The sequence below is a fragment of the Anopheles nili genome, chromosome 3 (genome assembly GCF_943737925.1).
Source record: "Anopheles nili chromosome 3, idAnoNiliSN_F5_01, whole genome shotgun sequence".
In the NCBI taxonomy this organism is placed as follows: domain Eukaryota; kingdom Metazoa; phylum Arthropoda; class Insecta; order Diptera; family Culicidae; genus Anopheles; species Anopheles nili.
The window spans coordinates 21,779,534-21,800,820 of record NC_071292.1 but is presented as its reverse complement, the minus strand read 5'-3'; the positions used below and the strand labels follow the sequence as shown (position 1 = coordinate 21,800,820).

Below are 21,287 nucleotides of genomic sequence, written 5' to 3'. Positions count from 1 at the left end.
ACTGTGCGAACCTGGCAGGGCATGTCTGTGGCGGACGGACTCGGCATGTGACACCTACAAGAAATAGAACATGGCCAGTCATGCACCATCAGCAAACTTTGAGTGGCTAGCGTTCAAAATGCGGATCGATCGTGAATTCCGCCATGAAGGATATGGTATAAAATATGGTAAATTCGAATTTAAAATGGCAGGAAAATGCAGCACGTTTTAGGCAAAGCGATATGATAGAAATCTCTTCGTTCGTAAATGAAATCCGCAACGAATTAGCTTCGTTACAAGCATTATGATGAAGAAATTCATCTAACCCGGAATGATCCTGTATTGAGATTAGCCCCATATTGTGATAAATACCCATTCATTGATTCATTGATTAAGTTTAACAAGTCTGATCTATTAAGGATCAGAAGCAATTGGATACTCAAATCTACACCGGACCAAGGACACCCAGAATTCGAAAATTACTCTACCGATAGCATTGCCCAGCTCGCTACACTACGTCCTGTTCGGTGAGGAGCTAACAAATTCGAGGAAAGCTTAGAAAAAGGGGAAAATTCGCAAGCCAACGTGTGAGCCAGGAAAAAGAGTCACCCGCGCGCGCACTGCGTTTCCTTTGACTTTGCGCTTTCGCTCTCGCTCATTGCTTTTCTCTCTCTCTCTCTCTCATGTTCACTCACTGTTTCACTCGCTCGCTCCTTGCGCTCTCTCGCTCTTACTCGCTATCGAGCGGCCGCGGTTGGTAAAAGCGAAACAGCGAACGCGACCACCGCTGAGTAGGCTGGCAGTTTTCATTAAGTAAACAACACTCAGTGAGCGCAGCAGGGCTTCGTTCGTTCCGGCACCAGCAACAGCAGCAGCAGCAGCAGCTTCAGCAGGTTGGGATCTAGTTCTGCCACGGCGGATCGTACGTGGGTCGTTTTAAATTCCAACGGCACCGCATCGTGTGCTTTAAAGTTTGTACGAGTTACATGTGCAACACAGATATCATTTCCACCCACGTGGGTGCAGTGGAAAGTGAAGTACTAGAAAATTTAAATTTTTGGGCGCAGTGCTCATATCAGACGTGAAAATATTTATACGATCAGAAGGGGAAAGAAATTTCCACCTGTGAAATTTAATAGAAAATAGCGCCTGTGTGAAATGTGCTGCATGTAAACGGTGTTATATTTGAACTTCATCCTTACGCTTGCTCAATCCGCTTTCGTACCACCATATCGAACTGCAAATGCGGGTGAATCCGAAAAACGTGTCATAAGACTAGCAGTGCATTGAACAGACCTGTGGTGAAAATGCCAAATGGGCAGTAAACTTAACGCTATCGAAAATCGATGAAATTGGCTAACACAGCTAGTTCGACCATCGCGCGATCGAGTTTTCAGAGTGAATTCGTTAAAGTAAAGTGCGTGCAATTGCACTAATTGCACTACAAAATTAAAACCAATTTCCATCCTGTCAGTGCATTTTCGTGAGTGCAGCTTCAGTTCGCGGTTGGTGTACGAAGGGGTTGTACAAACATTTCGACCATACTCATCGGAAGTGAAATCGACTACAGTAAGTACTGAACACATTGTGCAACTAAATGGTATTAATTGTACGATGATGCTGCATTTATACCACCCATTTTGAGTGTGTTAATCTTACTCTCGTCAAAACGCTTGAATTTCATGCGAATTAACACCACGTCGTTCGCTTTTTTTGTTTCACTCTCGTTGCTATCTCCTACATAGTATCATTTTCTATTGAAAACTGCACCACCGCACGATGTGTGTGTGTGCGATTTATCGCCAACACCTTTTGTTCCCGCCATATGCACATCTGCAGTTGCACACGTACGGCGACGCATCGCGTAGGTACGAACCTCTGCAATGCACTTCTGCAGCGATTCTTTATCACGGTTGGCGTCCGGGTGCAGCCCTGATGCACTTGCCAGCCGCGTTTGTGACTCGGAAATGCGTCGTCAAAGGCGTTCGGTGGCCATGGTATCAAAGGGAGCACGGCTTGGCCCAAGAAGAAACTTGGCACGTGTTTCGGAATGCCATTTTGCGCACAGAAATTTGTGCTACCACAAAGGTCTGCTGGATCGCAAACGGTTTTGCATAATTTAAATCACGATCTGAGCTGAACACGATCAATTGAACAGACTGTCATAACCATCTTACGGTGGCTTACGGTAGCCCGTGCTGCTTAACCGGGGCGGTTGTTATTTGTTTTCAAATTATTAAAACACTTTAGCCCCAAAACAAACTCCGACGGATGGTTGGGCGTAATTTACGCGGTTCCTTGCGCCGGGCGATTAAACTCAGCGCGCCATCATCCTTAATCGATACGATTCCGTCCCGTTGATTTCTATACAAACAAATATCAATTACCGCTTGTCACAAAAACATCCACGCAAATCCCGTACGAGTATTACAATCCACAGAGTTCAACCAAACATTCGACCCGCCGGTATAGGGAAGATGCAGGCAGAAAGTCCCAAAGTTGATAAGAGCCACCAATCGGCAGGAAACTTTGACCGATCACAAAAAAGTGCCCTCCCCAAAAGGAAAGGAATTATGAAAAGCAAACAAACAAACAAATAAATGCCCCCGAAGGGAAAGGCGAACGAACGGAGATTTTTCTTCTCGTTTGATTTTGGGTTCCGCCTCAATTCGACGGAGCGTGCAAGGAATCATATTTTTTGTTGGTTTTGAGGGGCCATCTTTCAACAGTCATTCAAGCTTGATAATGATTCGCATGATATAGATGGGATGAAATGGAAGAGCTTGAATTCTAACGCATTCGTTTGCTTAAACAGCTTTCTAGAATGTGCAGGAGTTACGAGGGACACGAAGAAATTCAAGAGACTATTCCCATTCGAACGCTGGAATTACAATTTTCGCCGAAAAGCAATGATTGTACGAAAGAATACGCTTCATAGAAGAACGAACTGATAAAGCACGTCTCCAGAGCTTGAACACACAAAAGTAGGAAACCTGCTGAAGCCACTCACAGAGCTAATACATGCTCATGTAGATCGTTTCATTAATTTTGCACTACCTCTGTTCATTCCACTTTGGAAATTGATTTAACTTGGGCTTTAATTGATTGTGAGCTGTTTCGTTTCTGCCCAGGTCGCCAGTTTACGCCAGTAATTGCCAATTTGTGAATGCCCTTCGTTTCGATTTCACGTGCCCAGCAAATTGGGCATGCTAATGGTTGGTAATGAGATCATTGAGGAGTAAGTTTTCTTACTAGACGATTTAATCCAGCTCGTTGTGCTGGTTTAACATTGAATAGGGCTCTGACTAACCTGAGGGTAAAAAGCACCAGTCTTCGGTATTAATATCCCCTTCAATCACCAGGTCTGTTCGACGCAGATTTGGGAAAGAGCAAAGGTCTCTTTTTGCACAAGCGATCTTTTCCTTCCGGCGCTGAACAGCAGCGGTGCGTGTGGAAAAGTATTATGTTTCTCCGCCAGCAGCAAGGATCGCAAAAGGATACTTTTTCTCGCAATCGAATCTAATTAACCGTTTCATTCCGTTTTGGAATATTCATTTAAACTCTTCTCATGTAACAGGTGGCTTTCTTATCCCTTTGCTTTTTTTAGATTTGTTTGAAATCGTACTGTCTTTTTGACAAACTGTTTAATTGCATTTATTGCTGTATTTTCAGTTGAATAAAAACATATTTAAGTTATTTTTTTTTATTCGAAAAACATAAAATCTTTAATTCACGGACTTTAAATGCACTGACTCTTTCATTTTTTTTAATGGAGTACTGGGGTTTACTAGAATTCACTGGGATCTAACACGGGAAAAGACGGTACCCTGAAAGTTGAAGCACTTAAGCTCGATCTCAATTAACACACCTGTTTTCTCATTTTCCAGTGTTGGCGACAACCGCCAACAGCGACATGGCGCCGCCGGACGGGCCCATGCAATATGACACAAAATGGTCTCCGATGGTAAGTAATACTATATGCTTAATTAACTTTCAAATCGGTCAGTTAGCCCCATGATCCTTCTGGATAATGTATAGCAATGGAAAGCTCTATTTTTCTCCATGCTGTATGATAATTTTTGTCAACAAATTGTCATCCAGTACCCTAAAGAATGATCTTCGAAAAGATGCGCTTTTTGTCAAGTGCCTCATTGATTATAACACCATTTTGGGTGATTTGATTATGCGTCCTTCAACCCAACTACGAGAGTTTGCTTTGGTCACACCTATAATCCTTAAATCAAATTCCCGATTACGATGGATCTTGACATGGAAACGCCCGGAGAGCAGCAGCACCCTGTGTTCGCCCCGCCGGCAATTATTTAAATTTATTCGGATTGTTTATTTATTTGGTTTAATTTATGTTCACTTCCAAACTCACAACAAACAATCACGTGAAAATTTGCAAACAAAAACGCACCCCTCGTGGTGGAAGCGGAAGAAGTCGGTGGCCAGGAAGCAGGTCCCCGACACTCGGGCATTGCCGGGTTGTAAAGTGTTGTTATTTACTTGGACGCTTCTCAGCGGACCGGAATCTGTGAGCAGCGGGTAAGCTTGCGTCTCCATCCATCGCCGGTTGCTGATTGAGGCTCGTTTGAGGTTACTCACGATCACGTTTACGTGTGAGCTTGGAAGTGCTTGGAAGTAGGGATGATAAAACGCGTCACTTGCATAAATTGATAAACTCAAACTCGCAAACTCGTAAGAGTATCGCACAATATGCGTTTCGGTAAAGAGATGGTTTAATGTTCATATGTTTAAAGCCATAAGATGTCACAGACAAATTTAATTGGCTGTCTAAATAAGTTCATTTTTACCATCATTGAATATCCTTTTAATAGAAACAAATAGGAAAATGTAGCATTAAGCACCTGGACTGTCTAAATAAGTTCATTTTTACCATCATTGAATATCCTTTTAATAAAAAAATAATAAAATGTAGCATTGAACACCTGGTCTTATACGTAAAACTCCGTTGGAGCGGTTGATTTTACATGTAAAATTCCCTCATCCTTCCATTAACGCTGCAAACCCAAAAACAGCTCGTACCCTAATTAAAGCCACATTATCCTTCACCGACCAAGTGATCCTTCCAACCCACTCAACGCCCCCCCGGGCAGACAGCCAGGTTCCATTCCAGGTGTACATTTCACACCTGACGCCTGGGGCGCCGTGAACCACGTTACCATGGCACGTGTACATGGGTTCAGCCGCACGCGCAGATCCTTCGAACCGACCGAAAACCAGGAAACCCGATACACCAGGGCGCAACTACTCGGCACGCGCCGCACGCTCGAAAAAGGGATCACAGTTCGCCCGTTTTCCACCATCCGCGAGGAGCGCATTTTCCCGGCGGGGGAGGAAAGGTCCTATTGGCTCGGGTCGATTGGGCGGAACATTTTCATTAACCTATTACCATCGCTGGAGAAGGAGGTGATTTTTGTTTTTTTCGCCACAGATCCTTCGCGTCTGCCGCTTGCAAGGGCTCATATAAAAGAAAAGCAATGAAAAATCCACGATTCGAGGATAATTCGCAGGCGAAACCTGATCGTTCCACCCGCTAGGGGGGCAAAAAAGGCCCGATAAGGTCGGCTTTCGGGATAATGTCCCTTTGCCAGCGGGTCGGTGGAAGCAAAACGAGCGAAACCGGGAGGGCCATTTAAAATGTATAAAAATAACGTCATCTAAATTACATCATTAATTCCCACCCGACAACAATGCGGCCCCCATGCGTGCGATGCGTGTGCTCGCGCGAGTCGGACGTTGGCGTGAATTTAAGATATGTGTCACGCACGGTGAAGTGTGATAGCGACGAGGTGGGAGTTGGGGGAAATGTAGAACGAAAGACCTAATTCTGGTGTGGAGACGTGTGCGAGAGAGCAAGTGATGTGGACCGGCATATGTGTGCTGATGGTTTTTCCTTTTTTTGATTCGTTTGGGCAGATTTTTTGTAGTCGATGCAGACATGATGGTGGGTGGAAGGATCACGATGGTCACAGGAGCATGGGAGAAGGGAGAAGGAGCGTTCCTGCACAGGTGGCATCGGTAGACGGGGACCGGAAATTTATAGGATCGAAAAATTGAACGCCCTAGCCTCTGCACACGAGCACGCGTACTGCTTTTGCTCTTTTTTCTTTTTCTTTTTTTTGAGGTCTCTCTAAGGAAGGGAACTGTGAGGTGGCCTTATGGTGGCCTTTTCAAAACAATGTCATTGGGTAACCTAACCTATAAATATTGGTTTCCCTTCGCTCACCACTGCCACGCGTCGCACGCGCCAATGTGAAGCGGCTAAGTAAGCTAATTTCCGCCACAATTCATCGCCCGATCGTGCGTGCCGCAGCGAGAAGGGAAATGGTATTTGGGATTGTTTTTTTTTTCGCCTTTTCAATCATAATTTCTGCCACACGTTGCCCTGTTCTGCTCCCTAGGCTGTGGTATTTGTGTTTTGTTTGCACAAACGCGAGTGGCGCTTCGCTAAAAGCTTCGATTTCGGTGTGGGATGCTGTCGTGAAGGGAAAATGAAGCAACGCGTGAGATCACGGTGGGTTTTCGTGAACTCAACCTCCACGTGCTTTATTGTCAGTACGAAACGTCTAATAACGGGTCAAACTTTTTCCCTAATCCAAACCCTAAACAACAGGGAGGTTGATTTGGTCCCCAGAATGGTTTGGACGTATGTGCAAGGATCTCTGTGCCCGTGCAAGTGGGAAATTTCTCAGAACTCGTGCTAAACATACACACCCGCAGGGCGCGTTCATTATCCTCGACGGCATGATGGATCGAGCCAATCGACGGCGAGTTCAAACCGGGCGCACCCGGTGGAATTGAACCTGTTGGTGAATTGTAAAATTAAGTAGCCGTTTGGAGAGTAAATAAAAATTAGGCAATGATTTACGCACTCCCGCGCGCGTGAGTTTCCTTTTAACGCCGGGTGTCGGTAATCATAAATTTTCTTCGAGTTGTTGCGCGTTGTTATTGCTGCTGGCACTTTCGCTCTGGCAGGATCGCGGCCAAAAAAAATGGCCTAAAATTCGATGGACCCCCACGGGAGGAAAACCGGCCATTAAAACTAGCCGCGCTTCCTTAGACTGAGACGGCAAGTGAGTGAGGAAAGAAAGTGTGGGTCAGTAAATTGGGGGCCAGAGTTTACGATCGAGTTTTTCCCCCCTCTCCGCAACACAGCGGTTGACAAATGAGTTGCCGCACTAAAACCACGGAGCACACACACACACACGGGGGGGGATTATGGCTTTGCAGAGTCGTAATTTACACCCATTTACACCCGCCTGGGGCTAGCGAAAGTTTAATTCTAAACACATGTTTGACACGGCCGTTTAACACCGTGCTACAATGCGCGTTACGTCGATTAAACGAAGGGATGTTGCAAATGAATCAGTTGTGTGCGGAAAATGCGAAGAGTGATCAAAAAAATCGCTTGTGCGAAGAAGAAAAAAGTTTCCCTCTCCCCGACGGGGAATCGAACCCCGGTCTCCCGCGTGACAGGCGGGGATACTGACCACTATACTATCGAGGACCTTGCATGAGAGCTGCTTAAAGCTAAACAGAAACTGTGTTCCATAGTTAATGTGCATGGAAAACTAGTCACTTTGATTCCCACCTGCCTGTAGCAATTGACCAATGCTTGAATTGGCTTTTCCGATGTGGGATGGTCCAAAAACCGGTTGCCTCACCAAGTTTTATGGTGGGAGATATAAAACATGATTGACCGGCTCATGGTGCTCTACCAACGCCCTTCGGAATTCTGTCCAAAGGGGGCGTGTTCTTTTTGAAAAAGCGTTTTGCTCCTGTTTCCAGAATCCCTATCGCCATAGCTTCCATTGCACCTGTAATTTAAATCAATAAATTTTGACAATTCAACAATTACACGCGAGCCAAACAAAGGAATAATTAAAACATACAAATCAATTAAAAAGGGTTCAACAGTAGCAGCATCCGGGGTAATGTAATCTACAGAGACCGTGAACATATCGGCTCGTTGCTGCCGTTATTGCCCAACGGACAGATACGCGCTTTAATGGAACGTTACTTCAAATAAGCAGCATCATATCTCACGTAAACCGATTGAGAATAGCGTACCAGCATGCGCCGGAGCCAACCATCCTCAACCACACGGAGAGGCCTGCGAGTGGCCGGGGACTGGCTTTTGATAAATCGCTGCAGCTAAAATTAACACCCATTCTTCCGTGTCGTGTTTTTCCGGCCCAACTCCTCTCCCTGGTTACTCCCTGCATCGCAAAGCGCAGCTAAGCGGTGTCATCGGACACAATGTAAATGAGCCAAACGACGGCTATTAGTTCGCTGTCAGGGCGGCACCTTCACGCGACGTCCCTTAAGTTTTCCGCCCCGGGGTTTCCTCCGCGAACAATTGGAAACCGATCCGTCTCGCGCCCAGCGTGTCGGAAGTGGCCTGTGCACTCTTGCCTTCCGGAAGAGGACGAGCATACGGCGGCATCTAAAAGCGAGGAAAACTCGCAGAAGGTGGCACAAACCTTCGGTCGCCCCATTAGCTGCACGATCCGATCGAGCCGACAGGCGATCACACGCGCATACCAACGCAGTCGCATCCCAGGCAGCTCGGAAAACTCAGGGCATGGAGGTGTTTTTATGCGTGTGTGTGCGAGTGCGAGTGTGTTGCATGCTCTGCTGCTCTCGGAGTCCGAAGTGTCCGATCCGGCTCGATAGGCGACATTAGACTGCCATTTATTTTCGCCCGACTCGACCCGCGACCCGTCCAAGCCCCGTCCCGTCGCCCGTCCGAGGTCCCACTTTCGCAAGGACCCGCCAGAGGTCGCCTGGGTCGGGTGGGCCTCTTCACCGAAAACGCACCCAGCTGTTCCGAATATTTCAATGAGCACCACTTGGAACGGCGAGCCGGACGGGGCGAAAAACAAAAAAAAAATTGAAGAAGAAAGAATGCCTCTGCGGGCGATGTTTTCCAACTTCCTTGGAGGTTCCGTTCTCGTCCCTTGCGCCTCCCCCACGGTCGGGTGGGCGACTCCTACGCAGTAAAAATAGTGTCTCTACCGGCCCGAACCGTCATCGGTGTCGCTTCCGAGCGTGTCTGTCGTGTCTCACGGGGCTTTCGAGGGCGCCGTTTTCCAACCCGCGAACAAAAGTGTGTAATTTTCCGCGGTCCACTGGACAAGCCAGTCAGTCCCCCGAGAGAGACAGAGAGAGATGGGATGGAAAACTGTTCAAAAAGCTAGAAGAGAAGCAATCCTGCCCGTCACCGATGACGATCGCGCATCATGATGCCGTACATAATCGGGTGTCGTAAAATATGAAGTGATAATGTTTTCCGTAACCTTGTCATACACGGATACACCCTCGTGTAGCGCTTCAATCATGAACCCGCGGGCCCGGAGAGCGCTGGGAAGTGATCGATTTTCCCCCTGATTCAGCCAGCGCTGGTGTTGAACACGAGGGAAAACGTGTGTAATTTTAATAACCTCGCTGCGTGGTAAAATTTAAGCAGCTCTTGTGTGATGCGATCGCAGCGCCGTATTACTCCTTCCGATCGGTAATGGGCTCGCAGGAAGTTTTTTCAACCATTTCGTACCGCGTCCCGGTTCCGGTGGGTTTCTGCTGAACGGGTGATTTTCCACGATTTTCCAAGCGCCCAAACGGTGGAACAAATATCACTCCAAAAATGATGACGGAAATACGATCACCAGGCTGGTGGGGGAGGTGTCGTTAATTTTCAACAAATTAAAAAGTATTAAAACACCTCCCAACCACCGCACTCGCCTGGTTTTCAGTACCGTCAAGAAGAAAAGCCAAGAGGTGCCATAAAATCATCACCAGCTCGCTGCGAGAGGGCGCATGATGATCGTAATTCATCCACCGCTTGACGGGTGGCGTTAGCAGCGCGGCAAAGGATCGTTAGTGGAGCAGGCGGTTGGACATTCCTTAAATTAATAAACTTTAATAGCGCACGCGTGATAATTGATGCACTGAAGCGAGGAGACAAACGCCAACGGTTCCTCGCCAGCTTCCATTAAATGGCCGCCGGAGAGGGCTTTGGCCGCGTGTTCTCTTCGGTGTTACCTTTCGTTCGGAATCGAACCGCACAACCTGTCGACGCCATAAATAGCTATTAATAGGGCAGGGAGATAAAAGAAAAAGATCCCGAACACACACACAGTTTGTCATCGATTGCACATTCCGCGATGACAATTGTTTGTTATTTCTGCCGGCGCGCATGCGGCGTGAATCATACGCGTGCATTTTTCCTTCGCACATACGAACGCACATACGAACCGTTCCTTAGCCCGGAGACCCACCATTGCTTGGGGGATTAGTGCGGAAATGTAAAATCCCAAACGCAGCGACGGAAAGCCCGCCTTATCCCGTCTGTCACGGCCGCGTTTGGTGCGGTTTGGGTGGGTTTTGTCACTCCGTGGTCGCTCTTTCGGGGCCCTTGAAATAACCGGGACCCGTCTGCAGCTGCGGTGTCGATCGTTGCACCGGCTCGAATTTCCGGTACAGTTCGATGCAACGGCACGTCATTTGAGATTGGTTCCCGCAACCGAGAGAGAGAGAGAGTGAGAAAACGGATAGAAAAAGTGAAACAATTTGTCGCCACTTCGACATGGCTCAGTCACCAGTGGGAAGGGTTTTGCATTTTTTTCTCCCTCACGATAATTGCCTGCCCGCTCGCGCGTGTGTGTGTGTGTTTGAAAAAAGGCGAAAGAGTCCCCCCGGCCTGGAAGGATTTGTCACGGTCGATCGGAACGCTGCACCGTGGCCGTGGCCCGTTATCAGCGAAACACATCTCCTTCGAGCGCGAGGTAGCTCGATCGATTCGCTGCCGTTTGCGATAAGGACGACGGCGACGGAACTGCGTGGAAAATGCGTCACCGAGAGTAACTGCGCCGCGGAATTGGGCCACCAACAACCGGTTGTGGTCGCTCGTCGGGTTTGCGGGGCGAGAAGTTTTAATCGCTAGATGTAATTCCCATTTTACACCCGTGTCAGCGTGAAGAAACCAGTCGCATTCCTGATGAGTTCCATATTTTTTTTTCTTCATTTTTTGTGTTCCTTTTTGCGGCGACCCCTTTTGGAAGGACGTTTAGATAAGCGCGGTGCTCATGCGCGCTGGTAACAGGCAAACCGATAGGCAAAGGACTGGCTAATTTATGAACCTGCCAACCTGCACTACACTGCATAAAAGCGGGAAATGTCGTCCTCAAAACCGCGCACACCATTATCACGCGCGAACATCGTGTGCAATGTCAAATATGCCTAAACAAAAAAGACTCCACTCGTGGTGGGAAACGAAAACAAGCCTGTAAACGAGAGGCTAAAAGGATAGAGAAGAACAAAAAAAAACCACCAATAATCAACTCACCCACCTCGGCCACTTTTCCCTCCTGGCCGTTTTGTTTTCCGGGAACGTGCAGCATTTGGGTGTAAGATTTATGGCGTTGCTTTGCACTCTTAAATTAGAAATTGTACAACAAAATCGCCATAAAAATTGGCGACCACTCGAGCAAGCGAGAGGGGTCGGGAAAATAAAACGAGTTGCGGGGGGGGGGGGGTGGTTTATGTTTCCTTTATTTTGATTCCGCTCCGAGCGAGGGTGGCGTTTGCTTTTTGTTTTATCGAGCTGCGCCATATGAAATGAAAACAAAATTTCGGTCAGAAGGTCAGCTCCCACCACCCGTCGGTCATCCGGTTCGGTAATGCTTCCTAATTCCACCATCCCCGAAAAGGGCGCCCTTCGAAGGCGAAGGCGAGATCATGCCCCCTGCATGCATCTCCCTTTACGGCGGGCCGTGCCGCGATCGTTGTTATCAATCTAAATTATTTGACGGAAACAAATGTAAATATTTTCGTTCGCTGCACCGTAAAACAGTTCACCGCGCATCGTGTTAGCTCGTAATTTAGTGACACACTCGCTCTTTATTTTAGCTTCTCGCGGTCAACGGCCCGGCGCCAGCATTTTCCGCCTAAGTGTACCACGCCGGTGCGGGTTTGTCGATCAATCATGCAGGCGATTGGCGATTGAGCCGAAAAAATGGATTCCGTTTTTGTTTTCCCGGCCCGCGGGCTACGTTCTGGGCGGTTGCTTTCCGTAAACGAGAAATAGACAATTTTTCTTTTGAGTTTTGCAGTGTGATATAAGCTCGGTTGTAGAACATTAGCTTTCCATGTCCGCTGTGCCGATCGTCGCTCGCGTCCACACGTACGGCCCACAAAATCGATCTTCCGTCGTACACGTTGACGAAGCATCTCTCTCTCTCTCTCGTGTTCTTGGCTTTCCTTCAGATGAAAATGTCGGTCAAAAAATTACCCCACCATCGGCGTGATTAAGCGCCCGAATTAGCGCGGGAGCAGAATGTTTCCACCGAATCGACGGCCCCCGGATTGCCACGCCAAGTCACCGACGGCGAGCGAGGCCATTAATCACGGGCTAATGGATCAAAAAACCACGCTCGTCGGCATTTGTCGACAGCACCAGAGGCCAGGAATGCTTGATTTCGGTGCTCTGGTCCGTGGTGTGGGTGTGTGAGAGGGTTTGTGTTGCAATTGATGGGGTAAAAGGACATGATTTGCACGTATCTGAAAATATGTTATCGCACGAGTGGAATGGTAGATTTTCGGTACGTTTTTTACATCGACTCAGATGATTATTAACCCTAGTTCTTGCAACGTATTTCCGCAACGCACGGATGTAATGTGAGTAAAAGGATACAATACTCTTGCTAGGATTTTGCTGGAAAAAGAAAATGAAAAAGAAAAGAAAGATCGTTTTTTGATACGCCCTCATTTTCCTGCCTTTTTCATACCGGTTCTCAAATGAAGCAATGTGCAATGCGAGTCTCCATGCGGATCGGTTTGGTTGCTACCTCGGTGGTCGCGTGCTTGAAGCTTGAAGGCTCAAATGTTCCTGGAATAGCGAGAGGGCGCCCTAAGGCAAACTGAATGGAATGGCTCGTGGCATTTGGCATGTTCCATGCAGTTCTTATCCATCAACCCTTCGGCTCAGGTAGAAGAGCGTCTCAGGTGGACACATGGTGGATCACCTATCTGAACCCACTTCATTTTGCTGAACCACGCCACGTCAACAATCGCCGTGAGAAAGTAGAACACCACCCCGAACGGGCGAACCGCGTATTGTCGATCAACAATGAAAAATTAAACGACCCACCGCGGTACAATTAAATCTTTATCGCAACCCAACCATCAAGGACATCACACCGAAGCGTCGTGTCGTCGCGAAGCTTAAAAATTAATGCTACGAAAGATCGTGAAGTAAAAATAAATGACGCGATCGGGCGGCGAGTTTGCAAGCGAAAAATGGTTCAAGGAACCAACCGCAATGCGCACCCTTAGCTGCCATCTTCCATCCCGTCCGCCATCAGGGGGAGAAAGCCATCGAGAGAACAACAACAAACACCACCCGATGCCCGTGAAAAATGCACCCGAAATACGTGCGCTAATTTTTAATTGCAAAATAATTGTTTACCCCCCAAGGCGGGATGCAGTTCTGCACAGTGTGTGTGTGTGTGTATGGCTGGGTTTTTTTCCCCTTCAGCTCCGCTTAATGGCTGACCATGTCTAGGAGAGATAAAAACCGAAGGAAAAATGCCCCACCACACGCATTTAACCGCGTCCTGAGTGTCATTTACGATATGGCGTTTTTTTGGTCATGGGGAAAAATGAATTGGTTGCTGAGAATATTTTTAAATTCAACCAATACCGTGCGTGGGTTTTTCATTGTGACACGCTTCTGCGTTCATTTCGAGTGCTTGGCATTGCTAGCTTAATGTTAGAATAATTGCCCGGTGAGCCATCCTTTAGAGCGGGCTGGAGATAAACCGCGATCAGGGATTTCCATTGACGTAGTAATTCGAAGTTGTTTTCGGTTTCAAACATTTATCGAAGCAGCAAAGTCCTTTTCGTGCACTTTGCTCGCAGTACGCCACACAAAACGGCAGCGTACGATTCCGAGAAGCGATTAGAAACGACGAAGCAACGCGAAGAACCAATGAACTTCCGTGAAGGCACGTGCCTTTCAAACCATTTTCCAGCCGACCGACCACATCACAACAGATGCACGCCTGCAGCCTGCAGTTGCACTGGCGCAACCGATGACGACGATGATCGGCCCGAGGAACTCCCGGGGCGCTAAACTGGGCAGATGCAGGATGGTTTTTTTTTACCTCTCTTTCGCAAAATCGCGCACCGGCACGAAATCACGTTGGCCACTCGCGTCCAATTTTCTTCCGGTGGAAAATGGGCTACCAACGTGAGCACGCCGAGCGGGCACGCATGAAAAACTTCCCTGTCCCAGTCTGTGGATCGTGCAATCGGTTTGAATTACTCCAAGTGAATTAAGATCGACTTGTGTGCCGTTTCGATGACGATCGATCGCGGTATGCCGGCGGGCTGCCGGTGCGAAAGGAAAAAACAACAAACCAAACAAAGATCTTCGATCCGCGACCGCAAATGACCGACCACGGCCCGAGGTCCGATCCCGGTGGCCCCCGTAAATGGCCCCCATCGCGATTGGGAGTGATTTATGAGGGCGCGCAATTAAATCACACCGCCCGAAAGTCATTCTTCGGCCCGGTTCCTCGGTCCGATGGTCCTTCGCCAGCGCAGCACGCTCCGAGGCGCGATATTGATTTCTTTCTTTTCTTGCATGGCTCGCGCATTTTCCGCGACGGTCGGCGGCTCCATTTTGTTTTCGTGCAACGACTGAGCTTACTCCCGAGGGTGTGTGTGTGTGTGTGTGTATGGCAGATTCGCGCATCATCATCATCTTTGGTGTACTCAGTGCTCGGTGTGCTGAGTAGGCAACGGAGCATAATTTGCACCATCCGGTACCCGTGGCAACGCTTCTTCGACGGTTGCTAGATCTTTTTTCTTGAGAAGAAGGTGCAACAAGGCGTTTTGGTCACTAAACGGAATGCAGCAGCAAATAATAAAAAGGCTGTAGAAGCAGCATTTTTGCTGCTGTTAAGATGACTTGCATAATTTAAATGGAATTGAAGATTTTTTTTAAATTGATATGATGCAATGGTGCTGCTAAACGTTGTTCATAAATCGCACGGATTAAAATAGTGATTTTGCTGCAATAAATATTTGTTAAATCACCCCTTCATTTCTAAGAAATGTCTTTATTATCGCTCTAACTCGTCCGTATGATTTATTAACTCGTTACAGAACATCATCAGCATGCCGACCAAAATCAAGCAGGAGAACTTCAACGTGCTAAGTCACCTCGGTAAGTCCAATCCCCACAAAATTCCCATCCCTTCGTGAGCTTCCCGACAAAACCCTTCCACCGGGCGATTGGCGAATCCTCGACGAACCACAAATCTAGGTTTCTCGGACAACTCAGTCTCCTGGCGCTATCGCAAGCGCAGTAAAAGGACGCCACTGGTGTAGGCTAGCTAGCCGGCAGCTAAATAGACATAGAATTGCCATTGACACCAGTGGCGAGCTAAGTGGAGCATCTCGGAACTCGCGCATCGCGCATGGAGCGCAAAGAAAAGCGTAAGAAAATGATGCTATCAGCCTGCGCTGACCCGCGGTGAACTGTTTTCAATCGCTTATCAACACGTACGCTGGCGGGGTTGCTCTTTCGCCGAAGATGAGCCAGCCCTGCCAGCAGAATGAATCTGCGATCCGGCGAATGGGAAGCTGTTGCGTAAATGCCGTCGGGACGTAAGGACGTGGACCGTCGGGTGCATCTGGGTGTGCCACGGGGAGTGCACGCTCGTGCCGCCACATGTCCGGAACGATAGGGTATGATGGGGGGGGGGGGGGTTGAAGCTCAACGAAATAAGAAGAAAAAGAAAGCCCCTGGCTTCTCTGAACACGAGCCTGATCATCCTCGATGACTGGCAGCATCTCTCGCGAGCATCGACAAGGGAACAGCTATTCTGTAACAGTTCCAGCTCATGATAACAGGGAGCCCCTTCTTTTCAATTTTGGCAGTCACCCTCGTTACACTCTTGCAACCCACCCCCAGCCAACGAGTATGTTGCTAACAATGCGCTTTTTTACAGACGTTTACCACCCAATTGCGGTGTCTCTGCCAGCGTACGATCAGGTGAAGTCTTCATCACCCGCCTCCCTACAACAGCTGCCAACCGTGATCGAGCGGCTGCATGAGGAAACGGGCAGCTCCCCGGACCACCAGCACCACCCACAACACCATCAACAACAACACCAGCAACAGCAGCAGCAACAGCAGCAACTCCACCACAACATAGGCTCGTTGGTGTTATCCTCCAAACCGGCGGATGATCTACCGAGCAACAGTCTCGTACCGGATGATCTACGTGGTGGCCCAATGCCGGCGACTTTACCGCAACCAAACTCCACCAACAACTCCAGCAACGGCCAGAACAACAACAATAATAACAACAGTCACACCCCGAATCAGAATCAACCCAACGGCAACCAGAGTTCCTCGGGAGGTACCAGTAATGGTGGAGGATCTACGGTCAGCAATGGAAGCACAACTAACAGCAGCAGGTCAGTGGAAAGCAGCTGATCACCTGATGCTGATGTAACCTAACTAACACGCTGTCCTTCCTCAGTCTTTCCACGTATGATTGCAGTTCCACCACCAGCCCAACAGGTAGCCGGAACTCGAATGTTAAGCCACCGTACAGCTATGTGGCGTTGATTGCGATGGCGATACAGGTTAGTGGAGTTGATGCACCGAAAAGGGCAGATTAGAAGGGTTTAGAGTGGTGTTGAAAGTATCCGATCGTTTTGTGCTAGAGTGGGTTTTTCGTGTGGACAATGTTTCGTAACTCTTTCGCGATCTAAAGCACAACGTCCTGTCATAAACCACGCCGTGTCCGGACGTTGATTGTCGTTTGGTTGCATGACGAATGGGATCGCGACGATTACGCGCTAAGACGCGACCCAAAATGCAATCCATCTTACTTGCCAGCAGAAGCTTTTCCTTTCCTTTTTCCACCCGGTGCGCAAACGCCATTCTCCCCTGCGCAACCAACGGGGGTTGTGACAAATTTTCCGCCAAACCCGTTGAGCATCAGCATAAAAACGGGCGTTAGTAAACTGCACGATATGATTGATCGTATGCGCGTCCAAGGATCGGTGCGATATCACTTGCACCAACAAAAACACCGCTCCTTTGTGAACCATATCGTTGCAATTATGAGCAAAACGGCGCAAAAAGCATGAATCGTGAGGAAACAAAAAAAAAAGGCCGCACCATGAGACGTGATCGTGCGATGTGATCGCAATACGTCTTCACGGTCTTTCGTAAGACGCGTGAGTGTCAACCATCTATCCCCGGGCATCCATTACCATCAGGGTCTCTGGCTTTTCGTTCACTTCTCGCGAAGGTTGGCTTTTGGTTTCCCGGGCGAGGCACACCAATGGGATGCCCAATCAAGCTGTTTGAGTGATGGCTTCGGCCAGAAGTTATATCCTCCCCACGCCCGGTTCGTGTCCTGGGCAAGCGGCCGGGAAGCGGCACAATTTATAAATCGCACTTTAATCTCCGCCTGCCGACGTGCCGAGGAGGTGTTTCGGAAAATGAGCACGATTATTAACGCATATCGTAGTTTATATATATATCATCGAATGTCGGCACTGGCAGGCGTTTGCGCTTCACGTTCACGTTTCCGTTTGTGGGATGGGCAGGCGAAAAACCCGTGCGAGAAAAATAGAAACATTATAACAAATCTCCCGGCTTTTATATGCTGCCCGTGGGTTCTAATGGGAATGGGAAAGTGAGGGCGCTTAATTAATACGGGCCCCCTTCTCGACTTAAGCGAGCAATCTGTTACACGCCACCGCGAAGAAGCCGACTGTACTGAGCGAGGGCACGGAATGGAAAGAGGCACAACTCGGTGGCCCACGCATTTTCCGAGGGCAGCCAGGCAACGGTAACGTTTTTTTTCTTTCTCGCCGTGGGTGGACAATATTGAGCGCAATTAAAAACCCCAATCGAAGCGAGTCTCGAATTTACGCGAACACGTGGCAAACGTGGAAAGGATCGGCCGATCGGTAAACTCCATAATGGATGGCTAATCTGGATGCGGTTTGAACGTGTTTTGTTTTTTTTTTCTTCTTCTTTTCGCCCTATTCCACCCACCCAGAGCTCGCAGATGAAACGTGCGACGTTGAGCGAAATCTACGGTTACATCACCTCGCGGTTTCCGTACTACGAGAAGAACAAGAAAGGCTGGCAAAACTCGATCCGGCACAACCTCAGCCTGAACGAGTGCTTCGTGAAGATCCCGCGTGAGGGCGGTGGCGAACGAAAGGGCAACTACTGGACGCTGGATCCGCAGTACGAGGACATGTTCGAGAATGGGAACTACAAGCGCCGCCGGCGGATGAAGCGCCCGTACCGTACCGGGCATTATTCGAAGATGTTTGGTGACTCGTACGTGACCAATCCGGGCAATTTTGGTCATCGACCGGTGTTCGCGCAGAATCCGTACCAAACGTACCCACGGTACGATGCCGGGTAGGTAGCGGCGAGAGTGGTGGTTTACGTGGCGTGATAATAAGGGTGGCATTGCTTCCGGTTGCGATCTTTCCGTTGTGCAGGGCGCCCTGGATGCCGACGACCCAGCTTGGCAGCTATACGTCGTGTTCGACGCGAACGAACTACTCCTACTCGACACCGGTGAGTTAGCGCACGTCCGCTCAATGTGCCGCAGGTTGCCGCAATAGATATGATCCCCTTGTCAACCATTCCATTATCTAGTATAATTTTTCGCAGCTCCAGCAAACGGTGCAGCCTGTCACGATCAACACCTACGGGCCGTTGTCGAACAATTTAGGTGAGTGAGTGCCATTTTTAATGGAAATGGGAGTGGGAATTGTTACCATGGAAATTGGTTACTTTGATCCCAACCTAAGTAGGCCAAAGACCTATCTAAGGGATCAGGAAACCTCTTAAAGTACGTTTGAATGTCAAAAAGATCAGTATTGTCAATCTTCTGTAGATTTTTTTACTGGTTAACTGTTACTTAAGTATTTGTTTTTAACTCCCCTTAAAACTTGTTTCCTTCTGCTTCTGCTCTCCACCAGATACCTTCGCCGTGTCCGGCAGCACCACACCTCCCTGCGGACGTCGCTTCGAACCGCACTATCCCTACTGGGACACGACATGTAAGTACCTGTGCGGCTCCATTCTGACACCACACGTCAAGGATCTAACCATCACAGTCGACCCATCCCACACAGTGCCACTGCCGGTGGTGAAGGACGAACCGTCGAATCAGATGAGCGTCACCTCAACGCAGCAGAACACCTACCAGAAGTCCTACCTACCCCAGCCCTAACGGCAGCTATCCAACGTGGTCAACGCCTCAAGGATCGGGCAGGATTCAAGCGACAGGAGCATCGACGGCACCACCGGAAACTACATGCGTCACCTGTGGCAGCTGTCCACGTCCTACCGCCGGCGGGTGTTGTTGGCTGACAGTTTAAAGGACTTCTAAAGTGTGCCCTTTGGAGGACTCAGAAGGTCCTGTGTACAGTTTATCAATCAGCGCTACACGAGCGGTGAAACTTATCCCATTACACAACTGTATTCGATGTAAGCTGTATAAATTTGCTTCCATTTGCGTCTCCATCGCGTCCGCACAAGGATAAGCGGATAAGGATAAGTCGGTGCGGAACGCCCAGCGGGGTAAAAAAAAGGATTACACTCACGAACACTTCCGGTACGGGAAAATTAGATCATAAACCAAGTTTATAAGGCGCAAGGTGTAAGAGCCCAAAAACCCGCGAAAAAAAAAACAGGATAACTTCACGCAAGCAGGACCTCTGCTTTGGTTTTGTTTTCTTTCACTCTCTCTCTCTATCTCTCTGTCTTTTTTTTCTATTTATTGTACGCCAAAAGTCCTATTTTTAAACATTTCGCGATCGCAGGCTAGGCATGCTAAATTGGCCGTCCAGAAAAATTATCTCCCCCTCCCAAAAAAGCTCGATCGTCCTGGCAAAGTCCTGGGTCCGGGAGCGAGATTAGCTTAAAGGATCGAACCGCCACCGCCAGGCAGAAAGGCGGATCGCACCATTTCGTAGTGTAACAGCCACACGTGTGTGTGTGTGTGGAAAACGCTAGTTGTACAATAAACCACCTACCTTATTAAAAACCGATAACGAAGCACTTTACTTCACAATTGTTCCGGTGCGAGCTGGGCGTGCAAAGTATATCACAGGGATCCGCCTTGGGTCGTGGCGAGGTGCCCAACAAATATGTCAACGCATTCGTCGCATCAATCGACGGCGGTTTCGTGGAGCCGTGGGGGTGGTGGGTTGGTTTCCACCGGGGGAGGAGGCGATTAATTTCCGAAGAAATGATTATTAATCATAAAGCTGTCGGCCGGCTGTCGTCGGCAATTTTTGTCGCGGGTTTTTTTTTGTCTTCGCTCTCTCTCTCTCGCTCTCTCTTTCTGTTCTTTCGCCGTTCCCCTTTTCCCAGCAGCGCAATTCGACCTGCGCGAATCTGCGCCCCCATTGGGAGGGTTTTCTGAAGGCCCACCACCGTCGTATAGGGCGTTCATGGGCGCGAGGACACCGACCGGATCTTGCTGCTGTTGCTGGTGCTGCCTGGGTGAGATGAGAAATTGCACTTTAAGCGCTTTTGATCGTGACTGCGAACCACGGGTCGTGTTGGAACGCACGCGCAAATGGCGCAAAAAAAGGGCCAATTGACTCCCTTCTCTCTCTCTCTCTCCAGCATGCCCCTTCTCGTCCCAGAATTTATGGTTAGGAAAGTACGGGAAAAACTGCGGGCAGGCGTTCGGGGTTCCACAATCGATCTCGTGTTCGCGCAGCCGCTTCTCTCGCAGCATAATGTGTATATTTATGACGGCTTCTTCGCGGACCGTCGCAGGCAATTGGACACCGACAAATGAGAGCCGCCGGGCGCAGCATAAATATATTTATGTGAGTGTGTGGCGCGAGGGATGCTGCTACCGCTGCGTAACGGCTGAAGGTTTCCCGAGAGGGCGTGGAGGGGGGGGGGGTGCCCATTTTCGTCCTCGCGTTAAGTCATGATTTATGCGCGAAAGGGGTTTTGCCTCGGGGGATCAAATTTCACCTTACGGCCGGATCTTTGAGTGGCTCTTTTGCGTGTGAAGGCTGATGAAGACGTTTTGTTTCTCGATTTTTTCTTTTTCTTTCGTTGTACGTTTTTCACACTTGCGCACTCCCGAGGTGGCAATCGTGCCTATAGAAAAGCCCAGCAGCTGTACAAATGCATCGATTGTGGCAGTGGAAATGTACGAAGGATTATGCACGCGAGTAAATCAATGTTGCAAATGTAA

The 21,287-nt window shown here is 48.7% G+C and overlaps 1 protein-coding gene and 1 non-coding gene across 2 annotated transcripts; one reads left to right on the top strand and one right to left on the bottom strand.

Annotated features, from left to right (window-relative positions):
- Positions 1-70: 70 nt before the first annotated feature.
- Positions 71-19,295, top strand: LOC128723900 (forkhead box protein I1c-like). The gene is made up of 10 exons (XM_053817665.1): positions 71-155; positions 3,867-3,943; positions 15,175-15,235; positions 16,023-16,494; positions 16,560-16,665; positions 18,099-18,472; positions 18,556-18,634; positions 18,716-18,791; positions 19,042-19,122; positions 19,198-19,295. Exons 1-10 carry the CDS (start codon positions 71-73, stop codon positions 19,293-19,295), a joined length of 1,509 nt encoding a protein of 502 aa, XP_053673640.1.
- On the bottom strand, positions 7,442-7,513 carry Trnad-guc (transfer RNA aspartic acid (anticodon GUC)). Its single transcript has one exon. It is a non-coding gene; the product is annotated as a tRNA-Asp (tRNA).
- Positions 19,296-21,287: the final 1,992 nt, after the last annotated feature.